The sequence below is a fragment of the Anoplolepis gracilipes genome, chromosome 2 (assembly GCF_047496725.1).
Source record: "Anoplolepis gracilipes chromosome 2, ASM4749672v1, whole genome shotgun sequence".
NCBI lineage: Eukaryota > Metazoa > Arthropoda > Insecta > Hymenoptera > Formicidae > Anoplolepis > Anoplolepis gracilipes.
The window spans coordinates 943,176-962,627 of record NC_132971.1 but is presented as its reverse complement, the minus strand read 5'-3'; the positions used below and the strand labels follow the sequence as shown (position 1 = coordinate 962,627).

Genomic DNA, 19,452 nt, shown 5'->3' with positions numbered 1-19,452 from the left:
CGCGCGATAGTTTGGACGGCACTCCCGTATTTTTACACACGATACTTTGACAGCACTCCCGAATTTCGGAACCATCGAAAATCCCATTTCATCACGCACGAGAATCATACTTGGAGTTCGACAAGTCGAGCACGACCGAACTTCGAGCAAGAGTAAGTCCGAAGCGGAAGAAGACGAAAGATCGAGGGAATCGATCGCGAATGAGGTTCGCTCGATCCGTGCAGGTCGCATCTCAGGCCGACTCAAACTCCCATTAAGCACGATTTCGGATGAGCATATGTGTCTATCATACAGACATTCCACATGATATGGCATAGGGCTGGTAGACGGATCAAGAAAGAACACACATTTCATGAATATTCATCAATCTGAATATTTATCAAATGAATCGGACCTCTTTACCGAGCGTAAATCATCATCTATATCCTCCAGTCGGCGTCCTCAATGCGATACGTATTGCTGATAGACGGTGCAAGAAAAGGGACCCATCAACGATTTATTCCAACAATCGACCGACTCTAATCAACTAGGACTGAAATCTGTTGTCGAAGTAGATGGTGCTCTCAACAACAGATTATCGAGCATTAGCTCAATATTAACCGCGTGTTCATGTATGTATCTCTCTATACATGAACCTACGTCTACCTACGCGGCTGGCATTCACCTCAGCCACGATACTGAGGCGTGTAAACGTTGTTGCCCAGTAAGAAATGATGATTGAAGAACCGCCAAATAAACACCGATAAACGACATCGACTCTACATCTTCTTCAATCAATCAATAATTTTTCATTGGAAAGCAACGCTGAGAGAATGCCATTTAGCCGGCATCAAATACGATCCCCGACAACAATTTCGTGAAATCGAAATCAGGATATATGAACGAAAACGCGACCGCGATCGCGACAAAGCCGAGACGAATGTAAAAGCAATAACGCGCTATATGTCACCGAGGTCGAATGTTATTATTTTATTTCGGAATCTTTTTAAACGTATTTTAACATGTTAAAATTTTATCGCATGATATTATCGTATTATTACGTATTATCATTGCGAGAAACGTTTACGGCGCGCTCGACCTCGAGGTGACCGAACGCGAGACGCACGTGCTGGCGCCGGCGCCAGAGTAAGAACACGTGCGCGCCCTACGCCCGCCGGACCCGGAATGAATGACTCGTGGCTCGTGGCTGTCACGAGTCGTGACGTATGCGATGCTCTCTCCCCTCTCTTACTACGCAACGCGAGACGTCAAGGAGAAAAGAGAGTATGCTTTGTGTGTCTTTCTCTCTCTCTCTCTCTCTCTCTCTCTTCCACTCCTCGCGCTAAAAATATGTATTATACTATATGACACGTTAAAATATATACATCAAATGATTCTAAAATGCATGTAATAATATTATTATTAAATATATTTAACGCGTTTTAAAGCGTGTACGTGAAACGTGATTACGAAATATAATGCGTAAAGTACTTTAAAGCAATCTTATGACTTGTTGTGTACGAACTGTACAACGATTTTATTTTCTAGTTACATTTTTATTATAATGAATAAACATTGTACGAAAATTATGTCAATGGTATTAATGATTATTTGTGAAAAGTAGAAATCTTCCAAGATATAATTATAATTGTATCTTAGAAAATTTCTATTTTATATTTATAATAAATATATAAATTTATATTATATATATGTATACTGTATATATGTATATATTTTTATATACATACATAAAATAATTTTAATAATTTCTCTAATAGTACATGAAAATAAATTACGCGCAGCTAAAATAATGTGTAATGAAATATGTTAATAAATCCATAATATTTCCGTGTATTTTCAAATAATTATGGATTTAGCACAGACATGTTTTATCGTAAAATCGATCTCACCTTATAATTTTGGCTGCTCTAAAATGAATCTAGTTGGCGCTAGCTTATTGCAAGGAAAAAGTGTCGTACGAAAAACAGCATAGCCCCTCTCAGGTTTCTCTCTGGCATTAATATAATAATGGTGTTTAATAAATACTATTATAATATTTATAGTAAATATTCAAATAGTATTTATAGTAAATATTCAATTATAGTATAACGTCCTATATTAAGCAAGTACAATTATAATAATAATAATAGAATTTTTTTATTAATTTTTTTAGAAAATATTTTTTATATTTTTTTCCATATATGGACGATGAGGACTTAATGACACCATGTGTCTTGATAAGACGCGTACGTTACTGAGAATCATTTGACTGAGCACGTGTGTCGCGGAGGCGCGGAGGAATCTTCCGTTTGACATTTCGAGTGCTGGCAAAAGAAAGAGCAATGCGTATCATTAATTATTATACACACATTGCACTATCATTTTACACAATCTCGGATTATTACTAGCTAAATTTGCGTTAATGGTAATCAGTCAATAGACATTATAGATACAGAAATTTTATTTCGTGTTGATAACTGCTCCTGCAACGGAAAAGATTATTAAAATTATTAAGATTATTTAAAATTTTGAAAGAGGGAGAGTGACATTTGTTCCTCTTTCTCTCCCTCAATAAAATAAAATTTCGTTGTTATATTATCGATTGTTGTGGATTACGACGTTCTGAATCAGGGATGAGGTAGGAACTGAAACAAGAGATACACCGAGCGATTTATAAAATCTCTTTTTCTTTTTTTATTGATGCTTTGACAACATGGGCTGAGACACACACATTTGCTCATAGTTCATATGAATTTAACCACTGCGTGTATTCAAACGTATACGTACACAATCCATTAAATAATCGCGCCGTATTGCGCGATACGCAAACCCGATTTGCGCCACCGTGTAAACTTATAATTTCGAGCTTATGTAAATCGCACACGTATAAAATGTCGATTGCGAATCGAGATCGTCCGTGAAACGGTACGCGATCCGCTAATTTTCCGTCAAATCGCAACCAGAGATACGTACACTGTAACCGAACCCTCGAAAAGAATCATACGTATCATGTCATATAAAAGATTGCGTCGACGTTCGTGCGCGATAAGAGCATACTTATGCAGATTGATTCAATGTAATCGTGTAACGATTACATTTCGATACATCGCATGAGGCGCGCAAATCGCTCTATCAGATGAGAAATATTGTTTTATTAATTCATGGATACATACGCACGTACAAATAAAAAATTTTATCTAAAATGAGTAAATTTATTCTGATTTTTAATAAATAATTATACAGAAAAAAGTGATATGAAAATTATATAATTATATTATAAACATTATATTATATAACTAAATTAATATTTTCACAGAAAATTATAACAGAATTATTAATAGTGAATTTTTTATTTGAATATATAAACGTAAAAGTTTGTCAACATAATTTAAACGTAAAGAATCTTAATATTAAAAATACTGGTATATATTATTTTTATTAGAACATATAAAATTAACGGTAAATTTTAATGTCAATTTTAATTATAATTGTTGATTAATTGCGTAAATAAAAACAATATGTTATATAAGACAACAATTATAATTTTTTTACAAACATTAGAATTGACCAGAAAATTTATCCTCCCTTCACACACATACATTAATAATGATTACGTGTCCAAGATTAATTTACAACATTTCCATAATTCACGCGCGAGCGTCGATTTTGCGACGACGTGTCGACGACAACGCCTGAGAGGATTGAAGCGAGAAATCGTAAACGTAGATCGCGAACGTAGCGTCCTATTTTTTTTATTGCCACGAGCGTGTCACGAACATTTAATGACGGAGGTCTTACACATTGATCGTCTTTGAAACGAGGACGGGAGAGTCCGTCGAGGACGGGGCTTTGGTCGCTCGCCGAGTCTCGTGCTCGTGCGCGTTACACGCATGTATCTCGCAAACGTGCGTGCGATTCGCGGATCTCTCTGCATACACACAAGTTTGAAAAAGAAATCATCTTCCGCGATAATCGCACGCTCGTCTTGATATACGCGCACGCACACGTGTATGTACATAGATATCCGAGGAGATCCACATGTGGGTCGTAAGAATAGGTCGACAGGATAGACTCTTCTAATAGACTTTGCAGACGGACATAATAGAAATAGTTAATATATATATAGCATCATATATTAATATAATATTTAGTAATAATATAATATCTATTATATATATATATTTATTAATATGTATATTGATATTTTTTTTCCTTTTTAATATATATATATATTATAGTGCTTCTTTTCCGCGTCTTTTTTCTCTTTTGTTTTGAGGTGTGATATTCAGCGATTTGCTTTTTTTAGATTTATAAGTGGATATGATGTAAGTTGTATATACGCGTCAGCCTTATTACATGTGCTCAATCGTCGAATATCATTCTGAGCCGCTAAAAAATCTCTCTCCTTAACATTTGTGATCACGCCTCAACCCTTTCGCTAAACATTAGCGTGTGATTGTATGTGCGTCTGAATTAATGCGTATCAATATATAAAATAAGGATGCAGCGTGAGAGAGTTAAGATTTATATTAAATTCAAGCGTTTCACACACTTGCGTGTAAACAACAGATAAAAATTGTATTATTTACCACTTATAGATAATTTGCAAAAATACACATGTTAATTTATCGTTATCTCTCCAAGAGATTTTAGAAATTACTTGAAATATAATTTTAAATATTAAAGTAATGTAAATCGTAGATTTGTGCAGATTGATACATAAATTTATAGAGCACGGACATTCATTCTTGAATTTCTTTGATAAATAAAAATGGCGAAAGGGTTGAAATTCGTAGAATTTTATAGATAAATTATTTTCGCGCAAGAGATTACATCGCAGGGCAAGTTATTTTTACGAGAACGTGGAATCTCTATCTTTATTCTTTAATCAATTCAATTTATCTTAAATGTACTCTTTCACGAATTTCTACATTTCAGCGCTTCATTTACATACATATTACATTTTGTTTATAACATCTTGGACTTTTTATTATATTCTCGTTCAAACAGCTCACCCAATATATCCAAAACAATAGGAAACAACTTCGATGTTTAGGTGCTTGTACGGTGCTCGAAATCAAATGCGGCACGTCTGATTGCATTTTCTCTTTCTTCTACAATCAAATCGAGTAATCATTCACCTTGGGCGAATGATTTTTGTTGATTATGCGAATTCGAGACCGAAATTTTTTACATGCTTTTTCTCTCTTTTTTTTTTTTTTTTTTTTTTTTATAATAGGTACGCCGACTCACAAGTTACACTTGAAAATTAACAAGCGTGTAAAGAAAAACGGCGTCTCCTATATAAATATAGCATTTGTAAGTTTTATTCACAAGAGAAACACACTCGTAAGCTCATTTTTAATTAGATTAAGGATTCAATGTGTTTCAATATTATTGGACTATGATAACTATTTCGTGCATTTCATTTACCGTAATAAATTTATTTTAAAGAAGTTACAATTAATAAGTAGATAGAAAACTATATTTGAGATTAATTAACATCCCGAAGCGCATTTGCCAGCAATTCCACTTGCTTTTTCGTTAATAATTTTTATTATATTATTGGTAACAATCCAGTAACACATTTTAGTTACTCATGTGCTTTAAGATCGTTAAAAAAGTTGATTTTTCACTAACAAAGAATATTGACAAGCAATTAAAAAATTTGATAGAATTTGCGTATGAAAGAATTAAGATTTATACACAGGATAATTATAATGACTCTTTGACAGTTAGTTCTATTCAAATGGTTTGCAACCAGAAAAAGTTAGATTATTTAAAAATCGAATGTCAATTACATTGATCGACAAACAATTTTAGAAAAAAGCGACGCCGTTTTCCTAATCTAAGCTTTTCCAATCAACTTTGATTTTTTTATGATTTAGTTTTTAATAATAAAAGGAACAATACCATATAATATATTTATTACCGATTATTAGCAGAACATTTTGATCCTCCCACACACATTTCAAGATTAATCGTATCAACTCGCAGCTGCACTTCATAATTTATTTAATAAATTAGTTAAAAAAAAACAACATGTATAATTAATTAGACAGCAATAATCGTAAGCAACTAGTACATTTTATCAAGGATAATATGTACTATTTGCTAAAATTAGAACATTTGCCATGTTAAAAATTGAACGTATTGCTTTTTTTGTAATTTGATTTTTTTCAGTTTTCAGAAATTCCTCTTATTTGACCATATCTCTTAATAAATCCAGATTATAAGTTTTGCAAAAACAACAATACTTGATTTATCAGTTGATTTCGTCTCTATAGAAATTCGCAAATAAAATTAGTACAGCTCTTACAATGACATAATTTCTAGTTCAATATAGCACATTTAAATATTAAAACGGAGAGCGCGCTTTGACTTTTCCATAAACTCTGCTTTATCAAAGGATCGCCCATCCTTATATATAAAAGATATGAGACTTTCTTCTTTTGATCTTTGAAAACGCGCGATTGACAATTCGAAACAACAAGCGCGAAGGCAAAAACGCTGATTAATTAATGTTCCGATCTACTATCATACGTTGGTGTTAGAATCGAATTTGTCGTCGTGTTTTTCAAACGACTCTGTACTCGAATATTCATAAAGTAGCCGCACAATATGTTATTTAACATATTATTAGAGAATCGTCATTTAATTTATTATTAGAGAAGCTGGAAATATTTGCAATTAAAATAATTTTCAAGTATGGCTTGTTTTTCAGATTATTCAATTTTGAAGATGGTAATTTAAATATTTAATCGCGAATTATAATTCCAATTTGATTTTATTTGTAATTTATAAATGCTTTGTTTGTAAAGATAATTGCTAAATGTCTACATAAATTCGCTACTGAATGACTGTATGAATTTGGTTGTAGAAATGATGAAATAATTATATCGATCCGAATATTCGCAATTCAGGCATGCAGATACTCCAGAGATCCCATTTTGAAATAATTACTGTGGCTGGAATATTATTATTGAATATTCGAATACATTGCACACTTGAAGTAATTCCGACGGTGCTGAGTGGAATGCGTCCAGGAACCATATTCCGAGTTGAATGTGTTGCAATTATACAAAACGAGCGGAGCATACTTGGAACTTCCCGAGGAATTCTCCGTGTTTGCGTATTCCTGTTTACATGTTTACTTGTCAGAGCGAAGAAACAGAGTACATGCTATACAAAACGATTTAACGTATGAGCACAGAAGCCTCAAGTCACTCAATGCATACTTACGCGAAATATTGTACATTGAATTACACTAGAAAAAGTGCCTTTAATCTTCCCACGCTCTTATACACGCACGCAAAAAAAATTTATCTTAAATAAAAATATCGGATGTGTATCTCTCTCGTACAGTGATCTTTAAATTATTTTTATTTAGAAAGTTACACTGTCAAATCTTTTTTTATATTTTATTTAAATATGCTGTATACAATAATTAAAAAAAAAAAAAAAAAAAAAAAAAAAAAAAAAAACAAGAGTTTAAATTATAAAAGCCTCCTATCTCTCGCGAATAATGTCGCGCTTTGATTTTGTCGTTTTTTTTTTCCTTGCGAAAGTTTAAGCGTGAGAAGATTAATTAGCACGATAATGTTTACCCGCCTAATTCTCGACATACAATCATTTAAATTGTATATATATTATTACACTTTCTACGCGACTACCACTCACCTTTGATATATTATTATATTTAGTCCCGAAAATAACATTCGTACAAAATTGACTATAGCCGATTGCTTTTATGATGTGTGTTCGAGTAGGTCATTTCAAGATTTCATTTTCGTGCAATGACAAAAGTGAAGATTATCGATTACTCTATGCCTATGTTACTTATCATCTCATTTCTCTTCGTATGCCTCATTTTTTTTCCTTCTCTCCCTTTCTGTCTTTTTTTTTTCACGCGAGATAGGATGTGTGTACGTGATTGACCTGGAATTTTCCGACCGGTAGAGAGTGCTAAATTGTGCTCATAAGATTGAGTGAAACGTTCTATGAAGATAAAAAAATATGCGACGAGCATCTGCATAATAAAGATATTTGTTCTTTTTTTTTATACGTGTATGTATGTAAAAATGTCATTGTTATCCTCCGTTTTTCTCACTTCCCTTCATTGGATTCAACAGAATATCGAGTATCATATATATAAATTATCACTAAACGGAGCAAATTGATATTAAATTTGGCCGAGTAATAACTTTGCTAAAACAATAAAAGTTATTACTTTTAAAACGACACAAAAGCACAAAGTTTATAGACACATAATACAAATACGCACATGCCATAATATTGATTATGCAACTTATTTCATAATTTTGCCAGTGTATGAAATAATTTCCAAAATTCAACTGTTAATCAAAATTTAATAATTTCAATTAACCGTTCTAATTTTAATTAATTCTTGATGATGCTCCAAGATAAAATTACTTCATTATTAATGTAAGATGACAAATTCGGCGTAAAGATACTTATTGCTGTAATCATAATTCGAAAATATCTTCCAGATATAGCATTCATATGTATATACATATATGTATATATATATATATATATATACGGACGAAATGTTTAAAGATTCATTAATCACTTGTAAAGCTCGCTCAACACCGGGATAAGATCGTTCATGAAGGATGCAAGTTCTGCATTGCCATCAAGATATGCATTTTGCACTTTGTAGTTGCATTATTCTCGGTAAATGTGTTGACCTTCTTAATAAAGGTGTTGGCGTTTGGTCCATGATATAGCTCTCTTCTACTTTTAATAGTAGTAGTAGTAATCGATCACAATATTAATTTTTTTTTTTTCGATATTATCGAATGGAACTAAAACACGTGCTTGTAGCTGTGCTTGTGATACTTAGCTGCTAGAAAAGGATCGTGGATAAGTTCTAAGATCATTAGAAAAGTTGCAGTCCGCAGTAAATTTATAGGAGTCGCCTGGACCGGCGCCGGATACAGTTTTTCTTTTTTGCAAGAGTCAATTTAATATTACGTGTTGTATCAATGCTGACCGACTCATCTCATTTCCTTTTAAAGACGAACACATTTTCAACCAAATTTTTTAAAAAATATGACCTGTGATGTAACTTCTTGTTAATAAAAGATATTAAATTAGAGCTTTATCAGATTAAAAATATTAAAAAAAAAAAAAGAAATATAAAAAGTTATTTCACTTATAAGAGAGAAACTATATCAGTGTACGCTTATTTTATTCGTAATGAATAACAAATGTAGAACAGAATTAATTACTAAGCTAATTAACTCCGCTTAACGTAAAACTTTTATTTTTAGAGAGACTCTCGTTTCTCTTTTGTATGCTTTTCTTTTTCTATCGCTTTTCCATTTTTATCCAGCGCCGATTTAGATACGCTCCGAATTTCTCGATTTTGTTCTTGAACGCTTTAAACTCATAAGGATCGAAGATAATGTGACACCTCGTATCGTGTGTAACATCCGGTCGGATGGAGTAATCAAAATTGACGCGGAGGGGTTGATTTTTCTATATACTTTTATCTTATTAGGCCGAAAGCGCCGTCTTCGAGACGCGCTCCGTCGAATTTTATATCCGGCCGAGCATTGTCCTGGTGCAACGACTTCTTTCTATCTCTCTCTTGAAATGCCGCACGCATTCTCTGCATAAATTTTGCAAATCTCTTACATTATATTGCAATTTAAGTAAGTATTTTATCATGGGATTAGTGTTCTTGGATGAAATTCCATGTTGTAGAGTGTTACATTAATACGTGCACTTTCGCACCGTGTCACTGACTTCAGTCATCAGTCGTAATAGATGTTGTTGGTGCTTTAAATTTCATTACGAACGATAATACAATTTGCGCGTGAATTTAATTTACGAAATAATTTTCAAGAGAAGCATCTTGTTAATGTAAGCAAATATAGGCAAAATTGAAATTGTTAATAGTGATTTAATTACGAACATTGAACAAAAGTATAAGTTTGATTCATTTTTCATTTTTCCATGAAAAAACCGAATATAATTTTGCTGCCAATTTTAACGTAACTTATTACATTTTAATTTACTCCTTGATTAAATTTAAAGATAAATACACATAAGCATAAAGGCTATAATTTATCGGCAAACACTAATTTTTTATAAAGAGATTGCAAAAATTATGACAAATTTTCATTTAATTTGTACATTCTTGATTTTGCGTAATTTATTTTAAAAGCGAGTAATTACTATCAATTTTATAATGTAATTTTAGCAAATACTACAAAATTTACATTAAGAAGTTTTTCTGCAAATTTTACGAATGGAATAGTACGGTCACAGCATAACTTTAATCGATTAATTTTACTAAATCAATTAATTATATTAAAGTGTACAAACTACAAACGAGTTTCTTTATTTGATTTTATCGTAATTTTCTTCGTTCGAATCTTAACAACTCCAATAATTAAGATTTAATTAGAAAAAAATAAGTTTGAAAATATTAGCAACTGTAAAGTAAAAAAAATGTTTTTAATTTGTTTGTTTTTAACTTTGAAGAATAATTATTTAATAATAACTACTTACGAAAAACGCGGTAGTCTAAGATTTATTTAATATTTAACTGTACATCAGAGTTTTATCGTGCACGCGTGTGTATCTCCTCTTAAAACCCTTAGTAACATCATTTTTGTGAAAAATGGATATGTTAGTTCTACTGTATTTAATATTTCTCAATTTTATATTTAATTTCTACTTATCATTCTCTATATATTGAAAAAAAAATCTTTTAAATTATACAAACAGTTACCTCTAAGAACGATTCTTTACTCAATAGTCCCAATTATTGAAAAGCACGATCAAGTGAAGTAATTACGATCTATTATCGACTAAATAAAACGATGAAATTAGATTCCAATGATCACGGCCATAATCATTTAACGACTTTATGATAATTAGTAAATCAATATTATTTAGTCGTAATTTTACGATACCTCGTAATTTTCTCTTATAAAAAAATTACTTCGTCATCTTGTTTATCCGACACCCTCGGTCGAACCTTTTTCAGCAAGAACGCTTTATAAATGAACCGACAGAAAGTCGCTGCACCGAGGATCGATGCCACGAGGCAAGCGATAGACATCTCTCCGCGCGGATCGCCCTATTAATATTTACAGTAAAGCCACCTATGTGTACCACTCGATGGCACTCGCACGACGACCGGTCGGTTGTCGATCCACTCGATCCCCATCTTCTCGAAAGTTCCACCCGTGGAAGGATGAGTCTGTACAAAAATGATGAACCGCGCGCGGGATGCACGAGAGACACAGATGCACTTTCGCGCCGAGCACTATATCGCAATTCACCGCGATGCGCGATTCGTTATCCTTAAATTTTCATATCCTAACTTCGGGATGGACCCGACAACACCACCACCTGACGTCGGACGGCACGGATATCTCTCTTTCATGGGATGCACGAGTGCGTGTTGGTCGCCTGCGCGGGCGACGACAGGGCGACAGAGAAGTCCGAGTCCAACACGAGGTCGCTGATGCAACCCACGATGCCCTTCGTGTATCTACCACCCGTTGTCCTCACAATGTCCGGTGCACCGCCTTCAAAATAAGACAAACCGCATCTTTATGAAGAAAATTATTTTCTTATACAAAGATTAATGCAAAAAAATACATTTGTAATATTTTTCTGTCTGCGAAAAATAAAAAAAAAATTCTAGTTTTTCATATCTATTCAAAATAAGAACAAAAGAAAAAAATAACTTCTCTCTTGAGGTTGCAGTTAAGAATTCTTCATTTTGTTAAATATCGATTGGTTTCAATGACATTTTTCCTATTTTCCACGAGGATGCGAAATAAAATTAATAAAATATTTCTTGCTTTAAGATTGTGAGTTAATTTAGATTTGTAATGAGATGGTAATCGCACGGATTTTATTTTTCTTTACGCATACTTACCAACGTAAAGACCGGTGTCAGTGTTCAATTGTCTCAGTTGGCCCGGAGAAGATGCTGAGACTCCAGTACCACTATCTACTACGAGAGATGCCCATTGTTCGTTTCTAGAAAAAGTCAATGTTTTTCATTGCTGTATTTCTCGGACATAAACCGGTATAAATCTTGTTTTTTCGCCGTTTTTAATAAATCGCGATTTGTCATCTGCAGAGAGGATATACCGATACATTTGTTTTATTCGGCTTGGACAGAATATAAAATAGTGTGCAGATTAATAACGTAAAGGTTTATCAAAATATCCTTTCTTTATAGAATTTTATAAAAATAATACTGTTTTAAATGATAGCTCCGAGCTACATGGAAGATTAAAAATAGGATACTACACATTTGTTTGCATGTACAGTGTCCACAGATTTTCTCTACTAACTACAAATTTTTTAAAGTGAATATAAATTCGTTTTTATTTAATGAAAATTGAATGAAATTTAAATCGCGTACACTATTTAATATTTAACATTAGTTATTCCCAAGTTTTGTCATAAAATATATAATATTTCATTTATAAATTAAAAATAGAAATAGTGATTGCATGTTCTCCTGTGTATTTAAAAGGGCATTTTTTAACACGCATCCCTTAACTCCTTCCTTCATACTCGTATATCGATTAGTACGTTAAATAAATAAATATTACGAAAATAGGCGCGCATGCGAAAGGGGGAGAGGATCGGTTAACGAAGCGCGTAAAGCGTTTGTTCTCACCTAACAGCCCTGATACGATGCCACAGATCGTCATCCAATCGCGTGAGATTATATCGGAGCACGGCCTCCCCGGAGCCCAAATTATACGCGAGAGTGAGATAACCGTGATCCAGGCCGAGGGCGAGGAAGTCATCGTTCTCGTCCCTTTGTTCCTGAGTGTCCGATTGCCGGCCACTCCACAGTAGCAGACCGCTGCTGCTGCTGGCGCGGAATCTCATGTTGATGTCAACTCTGTAGCTGATTATCCTGCAAATGCAATTGACGAGTGCAATTAATAATTGAGAAAAAAAATTGAAGTAATTTTCTCAACTCTGTGACATCGTTACGTAATATTTATTTTATAATATATAAGCAACGCGTTTCAATATAATCTGTCTGTATATAAATAAATAATAACAGTCTGTCTGCAAAATATAAAATATGTGTTATTGAAATATCGCATGAAAATTGACTATAATTGTTTGTTATCGAAATAATTAGTCGTGCAATCGGGTTAAAGGTTTATCTAACGCGAAATATGATTTATTTCCCCTCAGATTGCTCGTCATAGCGCGAAGCGACGCTCGATAAACTAAACACGGTGCGGCTAAAGCAGGTCAAGGAGCGATTGTGTGCAGCGCAACATGCTGTTTATCGCTTCATTTGCTTCCCAAACGCCGCTTTGACACGCCGTATTTTTTAAATTTATCAAAATTTTACTTGCTGCCGATTATATTTCGCGCGTGCGTACATTAATGGAGTGTTAACAGACGAGTCGACGAGCTTTTAAATTGCAAAAATGAATCGCCAATGACGGTGGGAAATATGCCAGGTGATACGAGTATGCTCGTATATTCAGAGTGTTCCGCGCTCTATGAGAATACTTTTATGTATAATAGTCAATTTTTCATCAAATTGGAAAGCGATTTTTCAGATACAAATTCGAGGGAGAGAAAAAAAAAAAAAAAAAAAAAAACAAAAACTATCAATCTGTTCTATTGAATTCGAGAAAAAATAGAAACAAGTACGATTTAATCAAAAATTCTCGATATTGTAATTACGATCGTATTTATTTCGTGAAAATTGCGTTCGTTATTCTCATTACATCACGCGCACCTTTTCATCGTGTCGGCGTCGTTGTAATGCAGATAGCTCTCGCTGCCGGTGAAACTGGGCACAGCCCTCTCGTATCTCACTGACGTCACAGCATTGTTGCTGGCTCTAGCAGGCGGTGGCTCTATCAACCGCGTATAATCATCCGGCGCTGGACATGGGTGCGGTACACCCGGACGGCACCGACAGGTGAATCGTTCGCGGAGAGGCCGGCACTCCGCATCGCCGCAAGGTCTGGCCTCGCACGCGTGCCCGCAATTGCCCACGTTCACCCCACCTAACGCCTCGGCCAGAATGCCCACCTGCGACAGAAATTATGCAATTGCAATCAAAAACAATGAATAATAATAAACTACAATTATATTTGAAGAATACAAGAAAGAGAGTAAGTGTCAAATCAAAACTTTATACTCATATAAATGCGTTTATTGTACGTACACGCAATAATTTATAATCTTCTTCTTAAATTTCAATAATATCATAATCTTATTTCAATACTATAATTGCCAGTTCAAGAATAAAATAATGATTTTTTGACTCGAACAAAATTATAATCTTCCATTTCAACATATGTTATTATTTTCTATCCAACATTATTATTTTTTTCCTCTTCATTTAAGAAAATTATTCTTTGCAATATAATCACATTTCTAAAGATATTGTAAAAATAATAATATTTTTTTTTTTTTTTTTTTTTTTTTTGAAAAGTTTTTTAAATGACTTCAAAATTTGATATAATTTCAAGTAGACTTTATTTTCGAGCTGTTATTATTGATATTATTTATTTAATCTCCTGTTGTAAGTTACATTTTATGTTTTTCTTTCAATCTATTTGTCTATTAAAAATACAAAAACGATTATTATATAGGGGTTGAAATTGAGGTAATTCATGTGACAGTTGCGACGTTATCTACCAGACCAGCGGAACTCAAGCTCTAAAGACGTTCCTACGATGGCATTATCTACCGCGTAACTTCGGAGCAGCCTGTATAATCCTAGGTGTTCTTACCTCGCGATTATTCAGCACGATCGTCTGAATGCAACCGACGAAGCTGGCCGTAGTTTTCATCTTCGGCGAGTACATATCGGACGACGGCGCGCCGCCCAAATAGAGGTTCAGCGGTAAGGATAATTGCGTGAACGCCCCGGGCGCCAGGATTTCCTGGGCCGGGTCTTCCTCAACTTCTAGGGATGCCAAACGACCTGTCCTAGAGACTCGAACTTCGACCCATTCGCCGAGACGTACCGGATTCTCGCTCCTGAAACGATAATGCAGATAGCATATTCAGACTGCGATGTCATTAACTTTTGAAGGGCCGACGGGTATTTTGCAAAATCCCTGGAAAATGTTGTTACAGAGAGAAAGGAAAGTTTCCTAATTAATGCATATAAATTCACACATGAATCCAACATTACGAGCCATGATAAAGTGCAGTCTCTTGTTGGCGGTGACCTATGTTTTTTTAGGTCGCTTTGATTCATTTTAGAAAAGAGCCGAGGACCGTGCAAATGACATTGAAATAAAGCGTGAAAATATTATTTTTTATATTTTATGTGTATTTCAAGATTATACAAGAAAACTTTTTTCGAATGTCTTTTCTAGGAAAAGAAAGAAAAATAGAGAAGGCGGGTATCTCTACGTTTTTTCGATAAAAAGCTATCAAAGAAAAAAGGGTAGTAGAATTATTTGATTTAAAATTAAGATTATATATATATATATATATATATATATATATATATATATATATATAATTTTTATTTATATTTTTAAAATTGATATTATTACATCTCTCTTGCTCTTTCTAGCAAACACAAATTTTCTTTTAATTTTCTTTTATCTTTTTTATACGTTGAAAAAATTCTGAACAAGAAAATGAAGTATGATGTGAGAGATGATATGGCTTCCTCTGGCTAACGAGGTACGACGCAAGGTTCTTCAAGAATATATCCGAGGTTGAAAAAGGGAGATGATATTATCTTTGTTCAGATTTTTCAAACAATTCAATCTTTTTTTTTTTTCTTTTAAATAAAGTCTCATTCACGAGATCAAATTTTTCCGGCGTATTTATTTCTTTTCTCTTCTCATGAGAGATTACTTTTCCCGCGACCTTTGCGGGACACGTATCTATACCGTGTATTTTGACATCGTATCTTTCTCGCGTTGAAAATCTAACGTTGGAAAACGTTTCCGCCCGGAGCAACTGTACTCTCGTCGAAATGAAGCTCCCCGCGAAAACATGTTAGCGCCAAAAAAGTGAAACGAGGTTCGCGCTTCGGGAAATTGAAACGGCGCCTTTCCGTGTCCGCGCGAAGCAATTAACACGCGGTTCGTCCACCCACCTCGTCGCCGCTCCGCGCCGTCTACAATTATAATCGATGTTAACTCGATATTGACGCTCCATCGATTTGATTTCGCAACAACGCCCGGGAGACCAAACCAGCCAGATAAGCCGGTCCGGAATTTTCCTCCGGAGGAACAGAAAATTCGCGCGCTTACCGCGCAGAAACTTTACGCGCGCGGCCGCAGAATCGGATCATCCAATTTGAATTTTGCGAGAAAAGTTCATAGACAATGGATACCTTTTGCAGAGAGGCGAGGGGAGGCATCTCTGGCCCACCTTTTTCCGTAGGGATTCGATAGAAGAAATTCTCGTATAATTAATATTGAATTGCGAGACAGGAACAGATGAAGGTCTGAGGGAGAAGACGAGATCCGTAGTGAGATCGTATATAGGCGAGAAGTAAATTGCTAATTAATGTAGAAGCGCAAGGGAGTCGGTAATTTTCATATTGGACTTTTTGCTCCGCGCTATTACGATAAAAGATATGGCGCGCTTGGAACTTGGAGGCTCGTTTGTTAAACTGTTTTTTTTTCCAGACGCGAGATTAAACATCCCTGCTTAATAGCGCGCGTAGTAATACGCGTTTTTTATATGATGGAGTTTCGTTGCGGTTGCTTTTTACTTTCCACGAGATTTATTATTTTTATATATAAATATATATTGTATATGTAGAACGGAAAATATAAATTGTATATGTATAACATACAAAAATATTCCTGTTATATATATATATTATATAAACTGTATTTAAAAAATAAATCAATAAGCCGTCATTAAAATATCTAATAATTACTGCATTAAAAATACGTAATAAAAATACATATCGCTCATGCGTGTGCCATTTATTTGTTTTTCTCAATTTTTAATATAGCGAGCGTTGAATAACTCTTATTTTTAAAGTAGTTGTTTTTATAATTCTTTACTTAATTTGAAATAAATTTTTTCTTTTCACAGATTTGTAATTTGAATTTAAATTACTACAATATTTAATATTGAAAATGGAAAATTTGCAATATATGTGTGACAATGTCTCTCGTTATTTACATAATAAATTATGTATCAAAATAATATATATATATATATATATATATATATATATATATATGTGATAATGTATGATAAAATAGATTGTATTTATTTTATAACACAAACATATACGAAACAAATTGACAACATGTGTGTGTTTTTTTTTTTAATTTCTGTTTTATTAAAATTTTACTCAATTGTAATGAAAAAATATCAGAGAAAAAGATAATACATGTGTATTTGTGTATTCTTTTATTTGAATATTTACTTTCAGAATACTTATATATGTATAATGTTTTAATATATATCAATTTTAAAACATCCACATAGAACATTCGAACAAAAAATCTTATTAATTTTGAGAATATAAAAGTCTATTCCACAGTATCTCGAACTTTCAATTAAAATTAATACTAAAAAAATGTATCTTGATTGTATAATTATTAGAAACGTTTGTTTAATGTTTATACTAGTTATATAAAAAAGTATTGGCCAGATTTGATCGATTTTAATTAATAATAACTTTGTTCATTGTTAATTATTGCAACGAATTACATCAAATGAAACAATCCGATTAAGCATTAGCGTTCGTTAACCACTTTTCACAAAATAGTAGCGCAAAAAATGTCACATTTTTTCATGGATATATATCCAAAAAAAAAATATTGGCTTATATTTTTTTACATTAAAATCTTTAAAAGTAATTGATTAAGTAATTAATATATAAAAATATAATTAAGGTAGACGATACAATATATCATCAATACAAAAAATATAATAACTTCTCAATATATCGAGATAATCGATATAAAAAAATAATAATTTATTAAAATATTTATTAAATATATATTAAATATTTCTGTGTTATTTATTTAAAAGAGCAGAACTTTTGATCTCAATTTTGCTTAAGCAGTAATCTCGTTTATCGTTAATTGTGCAACGTGTATCGTGAATTAAGTCGACTCGAACAATCAGCATTAACATCAACATTGTGCTCACTTCGCGAAACAATGGCACAAAAAAGCTTGAGTGTCTCGCGTACGATATCGACACGCGTATGTCAGTTTAATTGTCTGACGATGTGTACATACACAAACGATGCAATTAGCGTCTCGTCGACGTGGCTGCGCGGCGCGAATAACACCGTCTATCGCGAAACGAAACAGCTCCAGAGAGCGGATTGTCACCTCGAGCTAGCTGTTCGTTGCGCTCGGCAGAAATCTCGCTCGCAGAAACTTGTTTGAGGACCATCGGCTTACCTCAGAGTGGCAGGTCCTGTACCGAGGTCGAAAGTGAACTGCACGTGGCCCGAGGAGAGATAGAGCGCAATAAAGTCACCGGTAGCGTCGCTGTGATGGCCGTTATAGAGTATCACGCCGTCCGGTGCTGTCGGTTTTAACGTGACGGACAATTCCAGCCACGATAGAGACGTGTCCGCCAATCCTGGATAACGTAGGTAAGAGGATCCGTTGAAGGATGGAACCTGCGGGAATAAAATACCATGCGGTCTGAGATTGCATGGAAATGTCGTTACCGGGCAAATGCATTCTCGTTTTTACCGCCTGCTTTTAATTCGCCATCGACCGACAAATGCATTACATTTTGTTATACAACGTGTATCTTTTAATCCTTAGTGTGTCGAGTAGTATAAAAGACTGCAAGTTACTCATTTCATTTATTCATTGAATTTAAGCCTACTTTAAATCATCCATAATTTTCGACAAAAATTCAGAACAGAATTCTATTTAGAATTTTACATGTCATGTAATACAGACAACATTTGAACAAATATAATATATATAAAGTATATATACATTAGACTACACACATATATACATTAAAACATATACCACAAAAAATGATAAATAAAATTTTATTTCAAATATTATTGTGAATTAAATTGTCTAAAACGAGTTTAATGCGCACAATTTTTTCTTAATCGAAATCAAAAGATTTGTCGCGAGTTTTTAATATTCAACATTAACAATAACCTTTGTTACTTGTTTTATAGTTATTAAATTATTAAAATAAAATTAGTTTGGAATTAAATGAAAAATATATCTTGCTAATTGCTTGCGCCTTTGAAGCATAATTTATTGGAAAGCTCTTCATTCATAATCATTTATAACTTTTAAAATAATTAATCCTGTCGATGCTCTTTTGTACAAAAATAATTTCAAATTACTCAAGAAGAAAAAAAAATGACACGATATATCTTGTGCATTTAAATACGTGAAATAAAGAATTTATTCTTTACAAATAAAAAGAGTTGTGGGATCAATTTTGTTGATAAAAATACATTTGTATAATGTAACATTAAATTGAAAATTG

At 33.3% G+C, this 19,452-nt stretch overlaps 1 protein-coding gene across 8 annotated transcripts in view; it reads right to left on the bottom strand.

Annotated features, from left to right (window-relative positions):
* Positions 1-2,649: 2,649 nt before the first annotated feature.
* Positions 2,650-19,452, bottom strand: part of LOC140662861 (pikachurin) — a 95,450-nt gene continuing 78,647 nt past the window's right edge. For all 8 annotated transcript variants that reach the window (XM_072886534.1, XM_072886533.1, XM_072886532.1 and 5 more), the window contains 6 exons: positions 18,381-18,604; positions 14,763-15,012; positions 13,757-14,055; positions 12,662-12,907; positions 11,906-12,009; positions 2,650-11,549 (listed from right to left, as the gene is read on the bottom strand). In XM_072886534.1, the coding sequence (XP_072742635.1) occupies positions 11,401-11,549; positions 11,906-12,009; positions 12,662-12,907; positions 13,757-14,055; positions 14,763-15,012; positions 18,381-18,604 (1,272 nt within the window). In that variant the 3' untranslated portion in view covers positions 2,650-11,400. The remainder of the gene's footprint in view (positions 11,550-11,905; positions 12,010-12,661; positions 12,908-13,756; positions 14,056-14,762; positions 15,013-18,380; positions 18,605-19,452) is intronic.